Below are 20791 nucleotides of genomic sequence, written 5' to 3'. Positions count from 1 at the left end.
CTGGAGACAGCCCATCTGTTTATTACAGGGCTTAATGAATTGAATATTTTAAGCTCATTGTTGAGACTTACTGCTCAGAGAAAAAGATTCCTTTCAAAATATTACTGCTCATTGACAATGCACCTGGTCATCAGGGCTCTGATGGAGGGGTACGACGAGATTCATGTTGTTCTCATGCCTCCTAACACAACACACATTCTGCAGCCCCATGGATCGAAGAGTCGTTTCAACTTTCAAGTCTTCTTTAAGAAATACATTTCATAAGGCTATAGTTGCCATAGCTAGCGATTCCTCCTATGGAACTAGGCAAAGTAAACTGAAAACCTTCTGGAAAGGATTCACCGTTCTATATGCCATTAAAAACATTCATGATTCATGGGAAAAGGTCAAAATAGCAGCAGTAACAGGAGTTTGGAAGAAGTTGATTCTAACCCTCATGAATGACTTTGAGAGGTTCAAGACTTCAGTGAAGGAAGTAACTGCAGATGTGGTGAAACCAGCAAGAGAACTAGAATTGGAAGTGAAGATGTGACTGAATTGTTGCAATCTCATGATAAAAGTTGAATATATGGGGATTGCTTCTTATGGATGAGCAAAGAAAGTGGTTCCTGAGATGGAATCTACTCCTGGTGCAGATGCTGTGAAGACTGCTGAAATGACCACAAAGGACTTAGAATATCATATAAACTTAGTTGATAAAACAGCAGCAGTGTTTGAGAGGACTGACACCAATTTTGAAAGTTCTATTGTGGGTAAAATGCCATCAAACAGCACTGCCTGCTACAGAGAAATTGTTTCTGAAAGGAAGAGGCAATCGATGCAGCACACTTCACTGTTGTCTTATTTTAAGAAATCACCACAGCCACCCAAACTTCAGCAACCACCACCCTGATCAGTCAGCAGCCATCAACTTCAAGGCAAAACCCTCCACCAGCAAAAAGAATACAACTTGCTGAAGACTCATGATGGTTAGCACTTTTTGGCAATGAAGTATTTTTAAATTAAGGTACGTATATTTTTTTATACATAATGCTATTGCACACTTAATAGTCTACAGTACAGTGTAAACATAACTTTTATATGCACTGAGAAACCAAAAATTTGTCATTTGCTTTATTGCGGTTATTTGATTTACTGAGGTGGTCTGAAATTGAGCCCCCGTTATCTCTGAGGTATGCCTGTAGTTCTTAAAATGTTTGATTTGGAAAAAGTCTTAGTTAAAAATACCAAATTTTATAAATTACAGCAATCATTTAAATAAATGTTTAAATTTCTCTAATAAAAATTTGTCAAATTTAACACTTTAAACCTTTCTTTAATTTTATTCTTAAGAAAGCAATTAGAAATCATTCATTTAATTTTTTAAGTTCAAATTTTAACAAGAGGTTAGAGGTAAAGGGAATATAGACCAAAGATTTTATCTAACAATTAGACTAACAGTATTGACTTGATTTCAAGACCACTTAGCCAGTTAGGAACAAGCTAGAATTCAAAGTCAGGTTTCTGAATTCAGTCTAGTATTCTCAACAAGTTTTCTTCTAAACTATTCAAGATAACTTTCCCTCATTTTGTGACCCAACTCCAAGCCTCCCTCAAATCTTTTTGTAAAGAAATTAAATATAAACATAAGAAAAGAGGTTGTTAATCAAGAGGGCTCAGGTTTTTACCTTTGGCAGTGTTTTGGGTCTCTGCTGCAATGCGAGATGTTTACATTTTGCTTAAGCCACTGAGCTTAAGTGTAGGAACTCACAAGAGTCAGTACAACAGTCCCTATCATGAGGGACTTCAAATTCTTTATCCTTGGGCTTCCCTGGTGGCGCAGTGGTTGAGAGTCCACCTGCCGATGCAGGGGACATGGGTTCGTGCCCCGGTCCAGGAAGATCCCACATGCCACGGAGCGGCTGGACCCGTGAGCCATGGCCACTGAGCCTGCGCGTCTGGAGCCTGTGCTCCGCAACGGGAGAGGCCACAGCAGTGAGAGGCCCGCGTAAAAAAATTCTTCATCCTTCCTTACTTCTTTCCTGTCCATCTTCCTTCCTCACTTAGTTTCTCCCTCTTTATATTTACAGATATTTATATTTACATAAATATGCATTATGTGAAGGCACAGTCTTACACATAAGGACACAAACACCATCTTTTGAGGTTCATGATCTTGCACTAATTTAAAAGGTTACAACAAATGCACAAATAACTAACCCAAGGCAGAATGTCATAAACTTCATAGGAGAGACTGAAAATGTGGAGGTTTATAAAAGAATTCAAATACAGCCATACTTCTTAAATTTAAATAAAATTATTTTGAAGCTTAAAAGGCTAAGTAATCGCTATTAACAAATAGTTTTTACACATGCATGAAACAATCTTCACAATATTGGGGGATACGAAGGAAACCACAGCTTTCATTACTTGAAGTTGACACAGTGTTTGCCTTGGAAAATTCTCAGGAAACTGTGGTTTTCATACACCTCCAGTTTCTTCCATTTCAAATAAATTAAATTAAAAAAGGAAAACACCTCACTTTTTAATGGACACATTTTATTTTGGCATATGGGTATTTACTGTGAACACAAAGCATTTGGTGTTCAATTTTGAAAAGAATTTTGAGAATGTACATGTAAATATAAACAAGAGTCTAAAAATGAAAAAGCTCTCTTACACACCATGTTCATTCCTTTGAAATGTTGCCTTAAAACAAACTGACGCTAAATGAACTAGTACAGGTAGAATGCTAGTAGAATACTTTTATCATTAACTGGACTTAAATTCAATTCCAGGTTTTATCTAATGATATAAACCAACACATTCATATTTGTATTTATTAAAAACATTTAGAGATATAATAAGAAACAGTCTATTCAGCTGGATCAGAAGAACTGTGGCAAACAAAGCAAAATATGGCTTAGAGTCCACATTTATAAGAGAATGGGAGACTTTTCTGTATTCAATGAACTCTTAAAATGCCTACAACACCATGATTTCCAAAATGCAGTCTTACACATATGGGACTTATTCCATCCTTTTGTCCTAAACTTTCATTTTGTAGGCAGAGACCGGGGTTTAGAACTTGGATCTGACATTTCCTACTGACTACCTATGACCATCGGTATATTTTACCTTTCTGGGCCCGTTGTCTCATCTGTTAAATGAGATTATCATCATCTTCCCTGAGAAAGCTAACGTGTATAAAGCATCTAACAAGTCAGGCAACTGGTAGATGTTAACAAATATTAATTTGCTTCCTCTCATCCTGTAGCTGTTTAATATAACTGTGTTCTATTTCATTCCTTTTTTCCATAGTGCTTAGCTGACTGCTCTGCATATCACAGATGTTTTGAATTGAGAAGCCCTTGAAATTCTGGCAATAATTGTCTGGAAATGTCACAGTTCTAGTCCCCAAACTCTCTAGCTTTAAAACTCTCGTACAAATATTAACTGGCTACTTAATCTTTCTAACCCCTTTCTAAATTTGGAAAATGAAGACACTACTAGTATTACTACACACACATGTACACACATGCATGTGCACACATGAATGTTTTCCATATGAGATCATTGTTGTAAGATCAATTGAGGTAATAATGTATATGGAAGACCTGTGCAAGCTCTAAGAAGTTACACAAATTAGTTTGTTCTGCTCTATTCTGATGGTCAGACAGCTTCAAATGTACAGAGCTCTACATAATAGCCTTATTTCCTCTTTGGTCATCTTTCACTAACCACCCTTCCTATGGCAAACTAATCAGTCTTCTCTCCATGACACTGCTACTTGCCTCATTTTTATTCCAGAGGTTTAATTTATTAACATATTTTGATACAGAACATGAATCCAATCAAAGAATACCACAAATGACATAAAACAGTAGCAAAATAGTTGAAATCAAATAGCTTGGGAGGAATCTGAAATCATTTTAAGCAAGGCAATTTCCCTTGGCTCTAAATCCTCAAGAGTTCCATCAAGAACTTGAAACAGAACTGTTTTCCTTTTCTCCTTCTCCACCTCCCTTTCCTTCCTTCTGTTTGGAGGAAGATACCAAAAGGGCAGAAATGCAATCAGGTTTTGCTTGACAATATTTCAGTTAGATCCTAAACTTTCTATGTGAATATTATAAATCTCATGACTACAAATATAGTAATATGCAAATGAATTTACTATTACAAAATAAAAATGGATAAGCGAATATAGACACATTTCCCCATTTTTAGGATGACATTTTACACAATGGAAGGTTTAACAAAGGGTTGTAAATGAAAGAAGATACCCTAAAAAAACCTGATGCTACAAATATTACACATACATCAACTAATAGTAACCTTCCAAAGTGAAAAAAATCTGACTGAAAAGTTAAAAAAAAAAAAAGAGACAAAGGATATTTTATTTTGGATATTTCAAGTTAAAATTAAATAATATTGTCAAGTTTTAGTGTTGAAATTTAAATGGAAACATAGTATTAGTCAACTAAAAATAAATTGCTTTTTATTCTCATCACAAATTAAATATTATTGAAATACTTTTAGAATGCAGCAACCAGAAAATTCAAAAATTTTTTTCTGGTAAAAACCTTAAATTATTATTATTATTTTTTTTTTTTTTTTTTTTTTTTTTTTTTTTTTTGCGGTACGCGGGCCTCTCACTGTTGTGGCCTCTCCCGTTGCGGAGCACAGGCTCCGGATGCGCAGGCTCAACAGCCATGGCTCACGGGCCCAGCCGCTCCGCGGCATGTGGGATCTTCCCGGACCGGGGCACGAACCCATGTCCCCTGCATCGGCAGGCGGACTCTCTACCACTGCGCCACCAGGGAAGCCCCTTAAATTATTATTTTTTTAAATTCTCAAGAGAAAACAAATATGTTCTACCATATTTTTATACAACTACCACTATTCTATTTAACATCATTATTTTGTCAGAAATATATATAGACCAAGACATAAGTTAAAAACTATAACAGAACTAAAATTTTTTCCTCTCTATGAATGAATGCTATAAAATAAGAATATTTACTGTAAAATCATGTTAGTATAAAATAAGGAAGCTGTTTGTAAAATTATGCTCACGACTTTGGTGTTACCTTCCTGACAAGGACTGTGACAACAAATCTTCCCTCCCCTCAAACATACAAAAACTTTCATGTTCTGGCCTTCTTACAATAAAATGCTTTAAAATTTAACATGGCTAAAATCAGTGAATTGCAGAGAGGTGAGTGCTAGTGTACATAAATGTAGAATCAGAGTATTTTTTTCCTTAAGGCTGGAATAGGAAAATTGACACTTACAGTTGGAGATTCCAACACACGTCTCTTAGTCAACAATAAAACAAGTAGGTAGAAAGTCAGTAAAGATGTAAATCACCTGAACAACACCATCAATCAGTTGGACCTAAATAACATTTATAGAACACTGATCCCAAAATAATAATATTGTTTTCAGGTGCACATGAAATATTCACCAAGATAAGCCATACTCTAGACAAATAACACAAATAATAAAGTTAAAAGAATAAAAATCATAAAGAGTATGCATATGGATCATAAAGAAAACTAATGAAAAGATACCTGGAAACCCTCAATTGTTCAGAAATTAAATAACGTACTTCTAATTAAACCATAGGTTAAAGGTGAAATTTCAAGGAAAATTTAAAACATTTTAAACTCAAAGAAAATAAAATATAACATATCATATTTATAAGATGTAGCTAAAGCAGTGCTTAGAGGGATATTTATAGCATTCAATGCTTATATTAGGAAAAAAGAAAGGTCTAAATCAGTAATTTAAGCTTCCACGTTAAGAAACTAGAGAAAGAGCAAAGTAAGCACAAATTCAAGAGGAAGAAATAATACAGATTAGAGCAAATGTGAATAAAAGTGAAAAAAGAAATGTAATAGAGTTATAAAAATTAATTAATCCAAAAATCTGTTCTCTGGTGGAACTGTCACATAGCCTTTAGCAAAGTGGGTAGAAATAAAAAAGAGGAAATACTAAGCATGAAGCAAGTGACACAAATGCAAGGAGCAGAATATCTGGGTAAAAGTCCTAACTGTGCACCTAAGAGTGGCATACCCTTAATTAGCTCACTTTATTCTTTCTGAGCTTCAGTTTCCTTACTTACAAAAAGGGGGTAAAAATAATTTTCATAGGGTAAATGCAGGGATTAAATAAAATATTCATAAAAACTATTTAGAAAGAATAAAAATAAAGAGTCTTTATTCTAATTTGTAAGATTAGCAGACTAACTGCTATCTAACACACAAATGCCACATTAACTTCAACATACCTTTAAGGTACTTGAGGGTGTGGTATCATGGCAAAGCAAAATTCATAAATTACCATAAAAATAATTTTTGGTGGCAGTAGTAGAGCTCAAATGGGGAAAAATCATTGTACACTAATAGTACCTGGCTTTTTAAAAAAATAATCACACCAGGTGACTGACTGATTTTTTAGTAACTGGCTTTTGCTAAGTTTTCTCTTCAAGGAAAAAAGTGAAAGGAAAAAAGTAGGTCAACAATACAAATAAGGAACTTTTCCTAAAAGAAATACAACCCCTGGCAGAAGTACCTTTTTGCAGGTTTTTTCAAAGTTGATATCATCACCAAGAGCAGATTTAGTTACTATATCAGGTTTCAACTCCTGTAAAAGAATAAAACAAACTAATTTTAGTTATGAGCCTTATTTTAAACTGTCATTATTATATGAGAAATTCCTTCCCATGTTGTGCTTTTAAGAAATCCATTATTTAAAGAAACTACTACTTATTTTAATGACATTTCAGGACATTGGCAATTCTATCAATTTATAAAGAAATGCAGAGATTTACAGAGAAACATTTATTTTTTTATTTTTATTTTTTTCGGTATGCGGGCCTCTCAGTGTTGTGGCCTCTCCCGGTGTGGAGCAGAGGCTTCGGACGTGCAGGCTCAGCGGTCATGGCTCATGGGCCCAGCTGCTCCACGGCAAATCTGGGCTTCCCTGGTGGCGCGGTGGTTGAGTCTGCCTGCCGATGCAGAGGACACGGGTTCATGCCCTGGTCTGGGAAAATCCCACAGGCCGTGGAGCGGCTGGGCCCGTGAGCCATGGCCGCTGAGCCTGCGCGACCAGAACCTCTGCTCCACACCGGGAGAGGCCACAAGGCTGAGAGGCCCACGTACCGGGAAAAAAAAAAAAAAAAATCTAACCCACAAAACACTTTTCTATTATGGAAGGAATTAATCCACATTTTAGAAAATTAAAAAACACAGAAAAACAGAAAGAAAAATAAGTAAAATTACCAGTAATGTTTACATGGTTATAATTTTATTATACACCCTTCTACAAGTTTCTTTAAAAGAATTTAAGTTTGATATGCATTCCACTAAGCGAATGAAAGATGACTTTACATCATATGAAAATGCAATTTTTCTACATTAGTAAGTTATCAAGCTATTCCAATATGCATAAAAAATGAACTTTTTTTTATTATTGTCTAGAAGAAAGCTAAATAGAAAAATCAGTTGATTTTAAAACAACACTGTGTGACAGTAAGGTAGATATGTGATGTGATAAAACTGCAAACATTAAGTGAAAATGATATTTAAATTATACTTTAAACAAAAAAGGACCATAGTATTTTGTAAACTAGCTTTATTTAATAACAGGGCAAATGTCTATTTTTTGTTTTTTTGCTCTTATTTATTTAATCAAATTCTTATTACTGGACATTAATACATTTTCTGAGTTTTGATCTTTTTATAAATAAGAATGTGATGACTATCCTTGTACATACTGGTTTGTGTAACTCCTTCTGAAAAATTACCACAGATTCTATATTAAAGAGCTATATTGGAGTTTTGGAAGAAGAGTAGAATGGGAAAAAAATATCAAATATTGATAATGATGATCCAATGTCAAAAAGATCGGAAAGCACTGTTTCTGAGGGTAAAAACTCAATTTCATTTTGTGTACAATAATATAAATGTGAAAAATGTGTACGTAAAACAAATCCATATAAAAAGTACATAAATAATGGACTCATTTTTAAATTGTATATGTGTGTATATATAAAAATATTCATTATGTGACATATTTTGGTTGAAAATGTCTTTAAGTTTGATGAGCTAATTTAGGAGATGGCCTCCCTTAAGCAGTTTCAAGTTAATAAAGCTATTTAAATTATAGTTAAAAATCCAGATTTTAAGACTTGCCCCACGTTTGTCAATGACTGGCTATAAGCACCTTTCGTTACTCTGTAAGACAAAAATCAGCCTAAAGAGTGAATTGGTTAAATTTTATTGCTAAAATGAACTTAAGTAAGTGCAGATGGTAATGATACTACCTAAATCTCAACCCACCCACATATTCCCTCCAAAACAATAAATTCAACGAGGAGTACAAATAAAACCAAACATGAACCGTGCCCTCAGCATTATTAGTAGATAAATACCTATAAGCAGAGAAACTAACACCAAATTCAACAGCTCTCACTGCTGCTATAGCTTATGAATTTACAGAGCCAGAGAATGAAAGACTAAGATACTAGGAGGAAAAGAAGAGAGTGGAGTGAAGGACATGCATTAATGACACAGAAGAAGCTCCACAAGAAAGCAGAAAGTACTACAAAAGGTCAAAGTGTTGAACACAAGTCTCAGACTTGGTAATTCACAGCACTACAGAGAAGGAAGGGCTTGAAAGTGAGTGATTTTGAAGGCGACAGCCTCAAGAAGCACTGCTTTGAGGAGAATTAGATAAATAGGGGTTGTGCACTTCCCTTTAGGGATAACAGTGTAGGTAAAGGAAAGAAAGATAAATTAAGGACCCTACAGAGACAAAAGAAAATACATGTAAACCAAGTCCTCCTTCTCATTATCCGCTAAAAAAATGTCACTTTGCCATACTGACATAAGGTGGGCTCTGTATAAGAAACGTCTACAGTTCAGAAAAGAAAAAGAAGTCAAATTCATATAAAATTAATTTAATGTCACTTTGCCATACTGACATAAGGTGGGCCCTGGATAAGAAACGTCTACAGTTCAGAAAAGAAAAAAAAGTCAAATTCATATAAAATTAATTTAATTAATTAAAATTAATTTAAGAAGAAAAAAGAAAACGTAAATCAAAACATTTTATCTGATTCTCTCCTATAAACATCAAAAAGACAACTGTAACATAACCCTGCAAACTTCATTAGGGAGCCTCAAACAAGTAGTTGGGGCCTATAACAAAAAAATTTGCAAAATGAGAAATTAAAACACTGTAGAAGAGAAACAGGTAAAACACAGAAGTGCATCAACAGTTGATAAAGCTTAGGAAATAAAATGCAAGAAAAGAAAACCTATCTCAGAAAGAGAGAACAGATTTAAAGAAAAATTCAATAAGGAACACTGAAGAAAGTCAAGAAAACACTGAAGAAAGACAAGAAAATGAAAAAAAGATAAAGAAAAAGAGAGAAAGAAAGTGGCAAAGGATGATCCCACATACATGTAATCGGAGTCTCTGAAGGAGAAAAACAATAGACAAAAGCCAGTACTTAAAACTATAGTTCTAAAACAACTTTCTGGAAAAAAACAACCAAAGAATTTAAAAGGGTTTACTATGTACCTAGCTTAAAGAGACCTGGAACAATCAATAATGAAACCCTATTCTGGTAAAACTATTAGACTTTACAGACAAAGGAAAAAAATCTTCAGAGCTCGTGGCCAAAAAGATCAATTTAGTTATAAGGGTGAAAAAACTGAGCTGGTATCAGATATCAAGAACAAAATAAAAATAACTATGGAGCAGCATTTTCAATATAAGCAAGTGTAAGCCAAGAATTTTACAGTCAAATAGCTCTAAAGAATCAGGTCTAGAAAAAATAGTTTTGAACTTGCAAAAATTCAGGAAATACAGTACACATATGTTTGTCCAGAGGAATCTTCTAGAGGAGGAGTTCAGCCAGCAAGAGATAATTTTGGTAAAAGAACTGACGGTGAGTATGTATCTGCAGAGCTAGAATTAAAAGAAATGTGGGGGCACAGGAGAAAGAATAACACATAAACTTTGTCCTCATGCTCAGAGCCTGTGAATAAGTTACCTTACATGGCCAAAGAGACTTTATTATGTATTTAAGTTAAGGATCCTAAAATGGGGATCCTGGATTACACAGAGTGGGCCTAACGTAACAACGCTCCTCCTAAGAGGGAAGCAGAAGGGTATGAGTTAGAGAAAGAGGAGAAAAAGGGAGAGATACTGAGGTACTGAGAACTAAAGATGCTGTGCTGTTGGCCTTGAAGACGGAGGAAGGGGCCATGAGTCAACAAACACAGGTGACCTCTAAAACCTGAAAGAGTCTCCACAAGGGATACAATTCTGTCGACATCTTGGTTTAAAACTTCTGACTCCCAGAACTGTAAGATAATAAATCTGTGTTGTTTTTAGCCGCTAAATTTGTGTTAACTTGTTACAACAGCACTAGAAAACTAATATACATACGTTTTATCTCCCACCAATCTTCATATTATGAAATAATTCATTACACCATATTATTTGGACAAGTACCATATACCATAAATAATGCCCAGAATTAAATACTTACCTTAAAACCATAAAAGTAAAATCTAGATGCATTTGGATGGCTTAAACTTTCCTTATCACCCCACTCATACTTCAGTATTTTGGGTCAATTCATTTTTACCTTAATTTTAAATATAAACATATGTGTCATTAAAAGGGAATGCTATCTCCTATGACATAGTTCATATAAAATTTTTAAATGGTGCTTAAATAACAAAACTGTATGGACAGGAACGCTGTGCCATAACTAGAATTTTGGTTCAGAACTATCCTAATTAGACACTGAGGAATTTAATAAATCAAGCAGTTTATCAGACAATGCAAAAATTGCAATAAAATATATATTATGAAGTTATTCTTCCCTCCCTACACTTTTATTCAGAAGAGATCAGGAACTGCCTTTCAGAATAAGACTCTTTGATGTGTTGTTCCAAATGGATAGACAGCACCTCAAATGTTATTCCCTTCAGCATGTAAGACGAAATTTAACCCACAGCCTTTCTCAATCCTTCTAAGAGTCTGCTATGCAGTCTACTTGACAAGTTCATGGTAAACTGCCAGGACTTTCAAATCATCTCTTAATTGCTCCAATTTCTAAATTTATATACATTCTGACTCAGAATATCTAATACACGTTTAAAGGAAGAAGTCTTAAACAACTATTCTCATTATTCTTGGATTGGACTTAGTAGTTCTCATGACAGGTTATAATTTAGCCACAAAATTTCATTTACTCATATTTTAAGAATAAATTACCCTTCAAACTGATTATGAAAGCCGGTTGCTACAGCAAAATTCACTAGGGTCTAATAGATCAGTAATATAAACCGCAGGGGATAGTGGGAATTTTTTTTTTTTTAAAGATCTGAAGTAATTCACAGTTTTCAAAGAACGCCTTGGATGATGGATGTTTTACTGGATTTGCGGCTGCCGTATCTTACCTGACAATACATCTACTCTCTTCGTTATAAATGAATGGCTTCCCACAAGAGTTTGAAAAGCACATAAGATTGCAAGCTTTGTGGATAAAACTCCAAAAAGCCCTCATTTAGGTAAAACATAGAGAACTCTAAAAGACAAATGGTATTTAGAGGCTTGGACATGAAAGAGTTGCAACAATGCCAGGTTTCTGGTTAACTACTCAGAAGAGGAAGTAGTTGGAACCAGCTTGTTGGGAACACTTCTGCTTAAGCTAGCTTGAACATGGTTAGGTAGTAAGCCATCTGGTCAAAAGGTCTGAGGAACTACATAAAACAGTCAGAGAATAATTTATGCTTATACTAAGCTTAATCTTTCACTTTCTTTATGGGAAAATGGAATGAAGAGCCCAGAGTGTAAGTTCTTCAAGGGTGAGAATGGTCTCTTATCCACCTTTGACTATTTGATCCTAGTATAATGCTATCAATACATTTGTTCAACAGAAATGGACCAGAGTGAAAAAATTTTAAATGCCTATTTCTTAGTGAGAGGTCAGTAAAGTCTCTTACCAATAGACAAGTCAAATTCAGAATTTCCAAAGAATTTTTAGTTGCCAATGTGGGTTTTTTCTTTAGAAAAGCAAAGATGAAGAGATAAAATACTAGAAAAAATAGCTAGGACTACTAGAGTGTTGCAAACCAGAAGACTTACTGCTCAAAAGTATTCTATATTACCATAATTTTTATTCATAGTGGGAGAAGGCCAAATACTACTTAAGAACTCACTGAAACGTAGATATTATATTGTGAATGGCTGGGAAACTGCATTAGCTAACAAGCCAGGCAGGTGCCATAAAAGACAAGACTGCTCTTTCTGAGAAAAGATTTCATTACCAACTGGAAAACTAAGATCCATTTCTAGACCCAGCAAAAGACATTTTTACACAGCAGCTCTGTTCCTATTCCAAAGACATTAAACATACTCAATGTAGAAAGGTAGACTTAAACATGGTTAAGAAAATACCAATAAAAATGTGAAAGAAAAGACACCAGTTCAGTGCTTATATGATAATTTTACACTATGCCATTCCTAGTATATAGGGTTAATTCTAAGTAAAATGACTAAGACAGGAACACTTGGCTTTCTTTTATACGAAACTAATTCCAGTGCCTTTTTTCAAATAAAATATTTCTCTTAAATTTTAGAGTTTTCTGTACTTTAAATTGAATTTAACCATTTCAAATAATTCTGCAATTTCAAATGCAGAATAAGATGCATTATTCCATATGGTAATTTGCAAATTTTATACCAAAGTCATACGTTATAGACTTTGGAAAAAAATACCTACCTAGATTTCAACTTAAAAAGGAAAATTTTAAACACTTTTAAAGTTTGACAGAAAGTAAAATGACAAAAGTAAAAACACAAAACCATTATCAATTAGAAAACCATGGATCAAGAAAAAACAATGGGAAAATGAAGATACCTGAGTTATGTAACAAATGCTAAATATGGAATACTGTACTAAACAACTTTAAAATGAGTGTAAGAGAGACACATTAAACTGGACAAGTAAAACCTGAGCTACTTTACTAAAATGCTGCAAAGATTTTTCATAAAAAAGATGTTTAAATTTATCATCAAAGGGAAATTAAAAATAACTAATTTGCCACCAATCAAATGCTAATGCTAACAAATGCTCTGAAACCGAGCTTAAGTAGTTTTTTTCCCTTAGATTTCCTTAAAATAACTCAAGTCTGAAAATCTTCATCTTCCCACTTGCAAGCTTATTCATCAGTGAGCAGGGCTCCGTGTTGACTTGCATAAGACATACATTCTTTTATTTTAGACATTCAATCCAGCTTTATTTCTAGCATCAGTATAACTCGTTTCTTTTATTTAAGGTTTCAAATTTATAACTATCCAATCCATCTTAAAGATGAAATAAAGCATTAACTTCTTTACAATATATATGCTATGAGTTACTAATCCATTCATAAACATCAGAATTATAGGGGACTTCAGCTCTCACATAATTCTATACCTGTGTAGGAAAGGGTTAACTCAGCAGGCCTGGGCTGCTCAAACTCTGCACAGTCCTGAGAAGGCCTATCTTCAGGACTGGCCTTTGGCCAGTTCCTAGGAAATAAGTTCTGAGCCCTTGGGCCACAGGCTTACCAATTTGATGAGGCAGTTTACCCTAACAATGTGATTTATGGTGATCATGTCTCTACTCTGGGGAGCTGGAGTCTAAGTAGTTAAGGTGAGTCACAGAGGTGACTCATGGCTATGTGACTGGCTCCCGAAAAAAACCCTGACACCAAAGCTCAACTGAGCTTCCCTGGTAGGCAACACTCTGCAAGTGTTGTCACACATCACTGCTAGGAGTGTGTCCATGCGACTATACTGGGAGAGGGCATCTACAAGCTTATGCTTGATTTCTCCTGGACTTCCCTCCATGTGCCTTTTCCTTTTGCCAATTTTAATCTGTATCCTTGAAGAGAAATAAACTGTTGCTCTGAGTATAAACTTTTTTTTTTTCCTTGAGCCCTGTGAATCCTTCTAGTGAATCACTTAACCTTGGGGACCCTCAACCACTCAACTTTATAGAAGAGAAAATGATAACCTAATAAAGTTTAAGAGACTCATTCAAGGTATTACAATAGGGCTCAAACTAGAATCCCTGCAGTTTGCTTTTTGCCATAACCTGTTGTCAGTGGTGATAAAGTAGAAATTCCTTCTTCATCACGTTAAACTAACATTGCTCAAGTTTCCTGCATTAAAGATAGCTATTCACTAATAACCAGATCCATCAGAATATATCTCAGTTCCTTTATTTCACACTGTGCCAGATGCTATTGCTTTGCTTATATTTAAAAGAGCAAATTTAATTGAAATTAGTTAATCCCAATTTTGAATATTTGGCTGTCTCCTTCTCTCCAGAGGCTTTCGTTTGAACAAATGAATATACTGACTCATAACTATATAACCAGTGTAATGTTGTCTCTGGCTGAGTGGGGAAAGTATGTTTGCAACCGAACTATTCTATATCAGGCAGTGGGGAGGGACACTGGGTAAAGACAAAAAGTAACTTGGACGCAGTAATCAAGCTGACATTAATTCCAATTGGCTCTAAGATTGGGCTTTTAACGCAGTAAAATACAAAACATGTTTGTAGTTTCCAAAATGTGATTAAAATTGGAACATGATATTTAGATTATGAGGGGTTAATCCCAATACTAGGGAATTACAAGGTGCCAAGAAAAGTCTGGATTCTTGGAGGTTTTTCTTGTCTATTTGGAAATGAGGCAAGAAATACACTTCTCTGAAATAAAGAAACTGAAATAACTCGTGAGAGACCTATTGACATCCAAATTCATGCTTTTCCACAGATGGGAATCTCATTATGGTTACCCTTCAGTGATAACAAAAACCTTATTTCCTAAATATTGTTCTACTGTCTCCTAAATACAGTACCAGATGTAACTTCAATAAGGTTATACTGTGTCATCATATTGCCAAGGGATTTTTCCAAATAAAATATCTTTGTCTTCCTCCTTCACCTATTCCTGTGTTATCTATGGTAATTAATGGCATCTCCAGCCTCTGCTACTCAGAGTCATCTGACGCTGTGGGCCTCTTTGTCATGCTTCTGTTATGCTCCCATCCCCCTTTCCACTTTCTCTGCTGTAGTGTCTGTTGAATTTAGTTCCCTCCTTTGGATTACCATTATCCTACCCACATGCTCAGAACTTCATTATGGATTGTGTGGATTATAATAGCATAACTGGGTTTCCTGCTTCCAGAACCAGTTAACTCCAAGGCCCATTATGTCACTGTCTTGAATACAGAATGAAGCCAAAGAACTTAAGTCTGGTCTTTCATTACCTGGTTCAATGCCTCTTTCTAATATTACATAATACACTTTTTCTAGGAGTCTCATATGCCATTCATTCAGTTTTACACAGAATTCCCTGAATAAATTTCCTATTCTCCCACCTCAGTATCTTTGGCTGGCCATCTGCTTTTAAAATTTTTATCGTGAAACGCCTTTCTCTGACTGGTCACCTACCTTTCTCACTCCCTTTCTCCCCAATCAAGATCTATTCAATTCTTGGTTTCTGAATGCCACTAAAATGAAACAAGGCTTCTTAGAGAAATGGCTGATTATAGATCTGAGGCAGAAAAAGTATAATCTCTGCAAAATTTTGTTATGCCAGAAAAGGAAGAACTAATTGAGTTCTCTCAAAAAGTCATAAAAGCTGGCTTAGAAAGGATACTACTGGTCAAATTTGGGTGTCCAACAAGAGTAATGACAGCAAATTATAACCACACTGACCATATCATTTGTTGTTCAAACCAGGACCCATTTGAGAGTGAAATGAGGCTCTATTAAAAATAATGCTGGGACAAGTGATGATTACCAGAACACCAGGGAAATCTAGTCATATGGTCACCCTAATTATAACACTTGATAATTCTTGCTACCTCCAGATTCTCTTTATTTTCTCTTAAAGCCACTTCAAGCAGGCTTTTACCCCACCAATGCTATTCTTGTTAAACTGACCAATCTTCACGTTACTAAATCTAATGAGCAGACCTCAGTGCTCTCTCACTCGACATATCCACAGCATCTGACTCTTACCTTCCTTGGCCTATTACCAACTTCCAGTAAGTTAACTGCTCCTTTTTCCTTGATATACTTTCTTTATTTGACTTACAGGACCCATGCTATTGGTTGTTCTTTCTTAGCTTTCTTTGCTAGTTCTTCCTCTAACTAAATACCTTAACAGTAGACCAAGATTCTGTCCTTGGTATTCTTCTCTTCACTATTATCTAAGATTTAGTGATTTCATCCAGTTTCATGACTTTAAAGATCACATACATGTCAACAACTCCCAGAAGTCTCTTTCCAGCCGAAACCTCTCTTCTGCACTCCAGACTTATATATCAAACTACTTCATATCATCTCTCCTAACCCTTCGTACCCTGCTCTATTTTTTCCACAGTATATCATCCACTAACATAATACATAAGTAACTTATTTATTATGTCATCTTCCCCAATCCCCCAGAAAAATAAATTACAAAAGACGAGGAAATTCTATTTTTACCCCCTCAGGTGTATCATAAGTGCCTAAAAAGAACATGTCATTTGGTAAATGTTCAAAAATACTTGTTAAGAGAATAGATACTGAAGTTATTTTTACTTGTTAGACATTATAAATTGTTAAACTGAATATCTCAGTTATCTCAGTATTGGGTATAGCATAAATCAGACCTGCCAGTAAACACTGCTCCTGCCCAGGAGCTGAATGAACTACAAGAGAGTACATTTAATAACTATGTCTTTCATCCAAGTTTATTATTTGACCAGGCTGATATGTGAATCTAAATTGCTATCACACCTAACACATAACTTCATTTAGGTAAACTAGTAATCTAAAAACTTTGTATCTCTTGATCCTGCAAGTATTTCCTTTACAAAACAAACACGATAAAGCAATATAAATTTAAGTCTCCATTCTTACCTTGTGAAGTAACAGTCAGTCACTTTTTAAGACTCAGCTTCATGCTACAGGAAGTTTTCCTTGAACCCTCAAAGCAGTACTAAGTGGTGCTCCTCCAATACATCTATCAGTGTTCTATACACTGTAGTGAAACTGTTTACATGTCCATGTCTCTCATTAGACTATAAGCTTCTCAAGGGCAAACACCATATTAATTTCTATATATCTATAAACTAGCACAGTATTTGGCATATGAAGTACAGACCTAGTATATTTTTGTTGAGCTGAAATAAAGTACTTTGGACATGAGGATGGTTCTGAAATGATATTATAAAAATGTGCAAACTTTTCCGGCAAAGTACAGAACTAAACAATATCAGGTAAAACTTTCATTTTTTGGATCCTACAGTACAAACTAAAATAATAAGAATGATTTCAACACTGGTCTAAATTCACAATGCAACACGGACAATGATGATGGACCGCGTGGTATAGTACATCTCCAAAAGATCTCTGATCAAGAACTCTGTCATTGAATAGTTTTGGCCTACCTTAAAAAAAATGGTATTAAAGGCAATGGCTATCTTGAATAATATTTCATCTATGCTATTTATATGGAGTGAAAGACTACAGAGATTCAAAATCTTAAAAAGTTTATTAAAAGAGTACTATACTAGGAACACTGATATTGCATATTTTATTTAATCCCCACAGCAAAGAAGTCAGACATGAATTATTTCCAGTTTTAAAATGAAGAAACAGACTCAACGACACACAATTAGTTAATGGTACAAAAACAATATCAACCCAACTTGTTAAAAATTTCAGGAAATAACACAAATGGTTTTATTCTTCTTTGCTGTTGTAATTATACCCTTCCTCATCTTAAAAGTTATCAACATACTGTTGATTTTAGTTCAAAAAACTCACTATCTGAAACTCAAATTCTTAAACCTGAAATTAAAAATGAACTAATAATAAAGTCTCTAGCATTAGTATTAGATGGAGTATAAGAAAAAGAAACAAAAAAATTACCAAACAACTTTGATAAGATTTATCTTCATTTTGATTAGAAAAATTTAATGGTACTTTGCTATAACCTCTTTAAATATCTATTTATAATAGATGTGCACATTAATATTTGAAATATGTTATGAGAGTCTTCTATTGTGCAGAATATCAGGCATTGTTTAAAAATACAAATAACCAGAAAGAGTAGAGTTTAATTTTCAAAATAACATGCAGGGCTTCCCTGGTGGCGCAGTGGTTGAGAGTCCGCCTGCTGATGCAGGGGACACGGGTTCGTGCCCTGGTCCGGGAAGATCCCACATGCCGCAGAGCGGCTGGGCCCGTGAGCCATGGCCGCTGAGCCTGCGCGTCCAGAGCCTGTGCTCCACAACGGGAGAGGCCACAACAGTGAGAGGCCCACGTACCGCAAAAAAAAAAAAAAAAAAAAAAAAAAAAAATAACATGCAAATGACCTGACATAACACAAAGGAGCAAGCACTGCAATAGACTGTTAAAAACTGATCACCCAAGTACTAAACATATGAAGATGAAGTAGCAAGGCAATTTCTCCTCAGTGCTGTCGCTCTCAATGGTGAGAAAAATAAAACCATACCCAGAATCACTGCGGGACCTTTCTCAAATCGCACAAACATCCCATTCATTATGATGTATGTCCCCAGGCATGCATCTTCGACCATTTATCCTCTGCCTCCCCCAACAAAATCACTGTTTCAGAGGATGGTGAAGCCTGTGAAAATGATTCGCTCTGGTTTTGTTAAGAGCATGTACGAGGTGGTGAATTCTGCCTTGTTATCAGATAAAGCTACAGAAACTTAACAACAGGAATGCACAAAGTATGTGGAGGGGATATAATATTGATTGAAACATGTAGACAGAAATGGTCAGGAAGAGAGAGGCCAACTGATAAAAAAGCTTTTAATACCCACAAGGAATCAGAACTGGTCTGGTAGACAACAGGAAAAGCTAACTTAGGTTGCCGATTATGAGGATGATATAATAAAACAAAGTAGGTTTACTATTAGGAAATTTTACCAGTGTCAGGTTTTTGCTGGCAGCCAGTTAAAAGAATTACTAAATATCAACAAATAGTACAGTAGTCTCCCCTTATCTGCAGTTTTGCTTTCTGTGGTTTCAGTTACCCATGGTAAACAGCAGATCGAAAATAAAAAATCCCAGAAATAAACAATTCATAAGTTTTAATTGTGCACCACTATTCTGGGTAGTGCGATGAAATCTTGTGTCATTTTGACCTGTCCTGCCTGGTACATCAATCATCCCTCTGTCCAGGTTTCTTGCCCGTTAGTCGCTCAGAAGCCATCTCCTACCAAATTGACTGTTGAGGTATCACAGAGCCTCAGAGTAGTGACATTGGCTATTCGATTATGCCAAAAAGAAGCAATAAAGTGCTTTCTTTAAGTGAAAAGGTGGAAGTTCTCGACTTAGTAAGAAAAAAATCCTAAGCTGAGGGTGCTAAGATTCACAGTAAGAACAAATCTTCAATCCATGAAATGGTAAAGAAGAAAAAGAAATTCAGGCTAGTTTTGCTGCTGCACCTCAAACTGCAAAAATCACGGATAAGTGCTCGGTTAAAAAAGGCATTAAATCTGTGGATGGAAGACATGAACACAAAACATGTTCCAACTGACGGCCATGTGCTGCACCAGAAAGCACTGAGCCTACAGGAAGACTGCAGCCAGGGATCCATTGAAACAAGTGACATTAGCTTTACTGCAAGTGAGGGATGATTACACAGATTCAGTAATAGGTTTGGACTGAAAGATATAAAAATTACTGGAAAAGCTGCATTTGCCAATGACGAAGCCTCTGCCACATTTTTGGCAGAGTTAAAGGGGTTGATTAAACAGAGAGACCACATTCACATAACTTTTATTACAGTATATTGTTAAAATTGTTCCATTTTATTATTAATCTCTTATTGTGCCTAATTTATAAATTAAACTTTATCACAGGTATTTACTTTTAGGATAAAACATAGTACTTATAGAATTGAGTACTATCTGCCATTTCATGCATCCACTGAGGGTCTTGGCATGCCTACAGACAAGGGACTACTATACAGTCTCATTTTACTTCCAACTTGACTTTCATGTTTAAAGTTGAATCTTCATATTCTAAAAACTAAACAGAATTCATCTTTTAACTATAAATTATTTTCATCAAGATATGAAAATAATTACTGACACAAAAATAATTACCATTTCAGTGTGCTAAAAACAACCTGCATAATTCAATAGTCCAAAGATTTGCATTTCACTTAAAAATAGATATTAAATAAGCATAAATGTCATCAAATAATTTGGTCAAATGAAGCTCCAAAACCACCTTGTCATGTTATACTCCTATCTCTCACAATAGAAATACCTTTTAGAAAACAGAAATTTTTTTTTTTTTTTTTTTTTTTTTTTGCGGTGCACCACCAGGGAAGCCTGAACAAAACATTTTTATCCTCCCCTCCCCTGATCTAAACTGTTCTTGGCACATAAAATGACCCACTTCTGTCATGTTCAAAGAGGCAGGCAGAGAAAATGAGACAGAGCAATTATATCAACCCAAAGATTCTACATAGAACACTTCTGCACTCTAAGGAATAAGTCAGAGTGGACAGATTCTTTCATCATTCTAGATTCTCTTCTAACAAAATGGCGGGCTTTGGGGATAAAAGTTAACCATTTTGAAGTGGAATCCAAACATTTGTTTAAAAGGGCATTATTTCGTGGCAAATTTATAAGGAGTAAATAAAATACTTAAAACCACTTTATTTAGAATAAAATGTTAAGAATAAGAATAATT

General features: G+C 35.0%; 1 protein-coding gene across 1 annotated transcript in view; it reads right to left on the bottom strand.

The window, feature by feature from the left end:
* Positions 1–20791, bottom strand: part of SRFBP1 (serum response factor binding protein 1) — a 53059-nt gene that overhangs the window by 9874 nt on the left and 22394 nt on the right. Inside the window, exon 4 of the mRNA XM_065874687.1 lies at positions 6556–6627. Within this exon, the coding sequence (XP_065730759.1) occupies positions 6556–6627 (72 nt within the window). The remainder of the gene's footprint in view (positions 1–6555; positions 6628–20791) is intronic.

This window comes from Phocoena phocoena, chromosome 3 (assembly GCF_963924675.1).
Source record: "Phocoena phocoena chromosome 3, mPhoPho1.1, whole genome shotgun sequence".
Taxonomy (NCBI): Eukaryota; Metazoa; Chordata; class Mammalia; order Artiodactyla; family Phocoenidae; genus Phocoena; species Phocoena phocoena.
This window is presented reverse-complemented; position numbering and strand designations above follow the sequence as displayed.